The 3,987-nt window shown below is 58.7% G+C and overlaps 1 protein-coding gene across 1 annotated transcript in view; it reads right to left on the bottom strand.

Annotated features, from left to right (window-relative positions):
- Positions 1-3,837: 3,837 nt before the first annotated feature.
- MRPL21 (mitochondrial ribosomal protein L21) overlaps positions 3,838-3,987 on the bottom strand; it is a 7,538-nt gene continuing 7,388 nt past the window's right edge. Inside the window, exon 4 of the mRNA XM_010161470.1 lies at positions 3,838-3,902. Within this exon, the coding sequence (XP_010159772.1) occupies positions 3,838-3,902 (65 nt within the window). The remainder of the gene's footprint in view (positions 3,903-3,987) is intronic.

Raw genomic sequence — 3,987 nt, 5'->3', positions numbered from 1 at the left:
CCAGAGGCTCGACCGACACGTCCCAAGGGCTGTTCCAGCTGCCTCGCCACTCCCCCAGGACAAACGCCGGCAGCAGGTCCCGCTATCATAACCCAGTCGGTAAATCCCTTTGCTGGCCCTGGGGGTCCCAAGGAGAGTTTGGTGGGGCTTTTGTTGGTCCGCAGAAGCTGGCCGAGGGGAAGGAAGGCTGCTGGCGCTTGCCACGTCCATCCCGCTGCATTAGGCTGCACAAATCACGGATGCGCACGAAGCCGTCACGCTGCGAGGAACGGCTTCGCTCGTGACGCTTCTTTTAGAACACAGACCAACGTGCCAAAGGCAGGAAGAGGAACCCCATCACGAAGGTCATTTGAAACTCGTCCAGACAGAGCTCTGGAGAGCGCTATCCTGTCGGATGACCAACACGGGCCATTTCCCCTTCGATCACGACGACGTTGTCGTCAGGATGCGAAACCCAAATCCAAGCCCCTCGAAGCTGCAGCCTTTGCAGCCGAGGAGCCGTGACAGCCGCGTCCCGCTGGAGGGTTTAACAGCTTTTAAACGACCGACACCTCGCTCCGAACCAACTCCTGAAAGCGTCTGTGTCTGAGCGGGAGGAAAACAGGAACGCAGCCGCAAAGGAATTAAGGTGCCGCGGCCCATCGCTCTCCCGAGGGCGCAGGATGAGGTCCCGGCGGGGCTGACATTGTCTGACGTTGAGCCGGGCTGGCGGCTCATGGATCCCTCGTGCAGCAGCACGTACGCACGCTCAAGCAGACCTGGGCCAAAGCCCTCCCGTCGCTCCTGCCAAGGGGTAACAGGCGGGGGAGCGAGGGGTGTCCTGGGGGACAACCGCACGGCCCCTCTGGCACCCCAAGAGCAGCCGGGCCAGGAACCTGGTGCTGCGTGCTCAAGACGGGGGGACGTGGGGGTGACACGGAGCTGGCAGAGCAGCAACGGCACCCCCGAGCGAACCCCCCAGCAGCCCGACCGGCGGGACAACGCGTCCTTGTTGTGGAGAAGGTCAGGGGGGCAGAGCCTCTTGTCCTCCGCCCGGGAGCGAAGCGGGGTCTCACTGGCATTCTTCGAAAGCACGAGAGAGAAACCAGAGCAGCCAGCGGCTCCGCAGGGAGCACGCCCTGGAATTCGGGTCTGACTCAGCGCAGATGCCCTCCGCTCTGGCTCTGCCGTGGGAGGCGGATCCGTATTTACACCAGGCAAACAGCACCGCGGGGGGTTACGGGGGACAAGCGCCGCTGTCGTGCTTGGGAGGGCTGGATGGCAGGAGCCTGGTTCTCGTCCCGTCGCCCAAACGCCAAATCTTTAGGCTCGGGGCAAAGCACCTCTGAAATTCCACCCCCATCGGACACGCCGTCCAACAAGATTTTTGTCCTAACAGATACATTTCCACTACGAATCAGTGCTCAGGGAAAAAAAAGCCTCCTTTGTTGAGAAATTTCTGCTCCTGAACTACTGAGGGGTGGCAAACCGCGTTTGGAGCCAGACAGGGCACCACAAGCAGCCACCCCCCAAGCCATGAACCCAAACGGAGACTTGGGCCTTCACCCTTTTACTCTGAATTCCCCTGAAGAAAACAGTGAGAAGCAAACACCCCCTTTGTCCTCAGCCTGGATGAATCATTTCAACAAAACCTGACTATTTGGCTCTAATTTTATATTAGATGATTTTCAAAGCCAACCCCAGGACTTGCCAATATTGGTTCAGTTTTCCCTTCCTGCATTTTTCTCCTCTAAAATCCGCTGTGAATCCCCTCTAACTGCATTTACTATCTCACTTGGATTAGGTGTACGCTTCCCAAAGGTTTTTTGGGGGGGACCCGTTTCAGAGACCAACTTGAGACACTAACGCTGGGCTCTTCCTTCCGTATCGCTGAGCCTCGAAGTCTCTCATTATTTCCAAGGGTTTCTCCGTAATGGAGGACAGAAAATTCCCCCTGCACCCCCTTCAAGCCAAGACACACGTGCTGTTTCCTACCCCCAGCACTCCCATGCCTTAAACTCCAAAGGACCGTGAGGTTTCCAGTAAACCAGCTTCCGCAGGTTTCCACGGCCTCCTGCCCGCCCGCAGCACTGCGGCTGGGGCCGGCGCTCCCAGAGCCACCTCTGGGAGAGGGTGTTTGGCCGAGGTGTCCCCCCACCGCCTTCCACACCCAAGAGCTCGGCAGGAAGGATGCCGGGATGGAAGCGGCCCGCGGCTGCTGCCCTCGCGCTACCCTGAGCTGTTGGAAACGTAGGTGTCCAGCCGCCTGGAAGCGGCAGCAGAGAAGGAACAGCGTCTCCCAAGGGCTGCTCGTGCCAGACTGAAGGGGAAGAGATGAGTCAGCCTCTGCCGCTGACCATCTCCCTCCGGCGAGCAGAGAACCCGCTTAACCCGAGCATGTCCGGAGCCTTCTCCAGCTGAAGTGTCCAGGCGAAACACAGCCGAGCCGTCCAGCTCGTCCCTTACGGCACCTGAAGTCACCTCCCAGGGCTTATACGGACCCGTGCGACTGGAAGGGCAGGACAAGGCCCAGACCTAGCTGTGTTCAAAACTAGCATTGCCTTCAGCACAGGCTTGTGGGCAGCTCCTACAAAGGAGCCACCGCGGGGGTGCACACGGACCCCCACCTGCGGACTCAGGAGGAGCAAGGTTCCCTGGAGAGGCGACGAGGTGAAGGGGCGCACTTACCAGTTCTCGGAGCCGTGGGGAATGCGGCAGCTCTCCTGAAAGCATGCTGAAGGCTCTAGGAATCCCCCCCTGGTTGTCACTGCAGTCCACAAACACACGCAGCCCTCGGCTGGATAAGCCTGCTGCATCCGGCCTTCCGCACAAGGCTCGGGAAGGGATGGTGCTCGATGTGCAAAGAGAGGAAATCCTGAGATCTAGATGTGAAAATACACTCCGTAGGTCAAGCACCAAACCTGTGGAATAGGCACCAAACCCCTCCTGAGCCATCAGCGTCTGTTGTTTCGATGGCATCACACGGGCAATTCATCGCCACGCGACAGCCTCCTGGGCTCATCTTTAAGAGGGGAATTTCCCAGCTGCATCTCCTGTTGCCAATCCTTAAGGATTTTCACCACTTAACATGACCTGGGAGCAGATTTGGGTTGGGGTTAGGGTGCTCTCCCATATCTGCTGTGGGCCAGCCTGGACCTCAGGACACTCCCTGAAGCCACACAACGCCAGGAACGATGTGAAGGGAGCAGCAGGGCTTGTGTCGGGAGAGAAGGGGCAGGGGGCACTTGGCACTCTTCAAAACCCCTCACCTACTCACCGGGCCGTAACTGCAGCCCAAGGAGAGCAAGGAGTGTTTCCAGAGGGCAGATCAGCTCACCCAAACACGCCGGCCTCTCGGCTGGCCTGAAGCGTGGCCACAGCCCCAGCGCAAGGGCACTTGCAAGGACACGAGGAACTCGGCATGGCAAGAGGCTCTTCGGATGGACTCGTTACACACAGGGGTTCTGCCTCCCAGGCTCGGAGCCGCAGCCCGGGGAGGCGGACGGCCCTTTTCTTCCACAGCCGCTAAGCCCAAGGTATTTCTCAGACATGGCCGAGAGCCTGAACTCCTCGAGTACGTGGAGGGGTGCGCAGGGAACGGTGGACCCCGTTGGCACGGAACAGCTCGGCAGCTGGCTGTGCACCCTGGGTTGTGTAAACTCCTGGCGCACAAACACCATTGAGGTTCACATAACAGGGCTTTCGAAATATTTCATTTTTTTATAAAAGAAAGTACGTATAGATTTGCATTTCCGACGACAGCAAGAAGTCCGGAACTTCCCGATGACACGGCAGCTTTATTGCTGTAATTGCCCGAAGCGGTAATAAACCCCAACGACGCAGCAGCTGACGGGTCGATCACGACAATCCGGGGAAAATTTCTATGGTGTTTATGCGAAGGACGGTCTGCGGGTTCACGATGACTGTGAAGAGAAAAAACAACCAGGTGAGACGACAGCCCACGGCGCCGCGTACCCTCCGGCGTCTGGCTTCGCTACGGCAGGCGGG

This window comes from Eurypyga helias, unplaced genomic scaffold (assembly GCF_000690775.1).
Source record: "Eurypyga helias isolate BGI_N326 unplaced genomic scaffold, ASM69077v1 scaffold7461, whole genome shotgun sequence".
NCBI classification, from domain to species: domain Eukaryota; kingdom Metazoa; phylum Chordata; class Aves; order Eurypygiformes; family Eurypygidae; genus Eurypyga; species Eurypyga helias.
The sequence above is the reverse complement of the archived record's forward strand: the minus strand, read 5'-3'. Positions and strand labels throughout refer to the sequence as shown.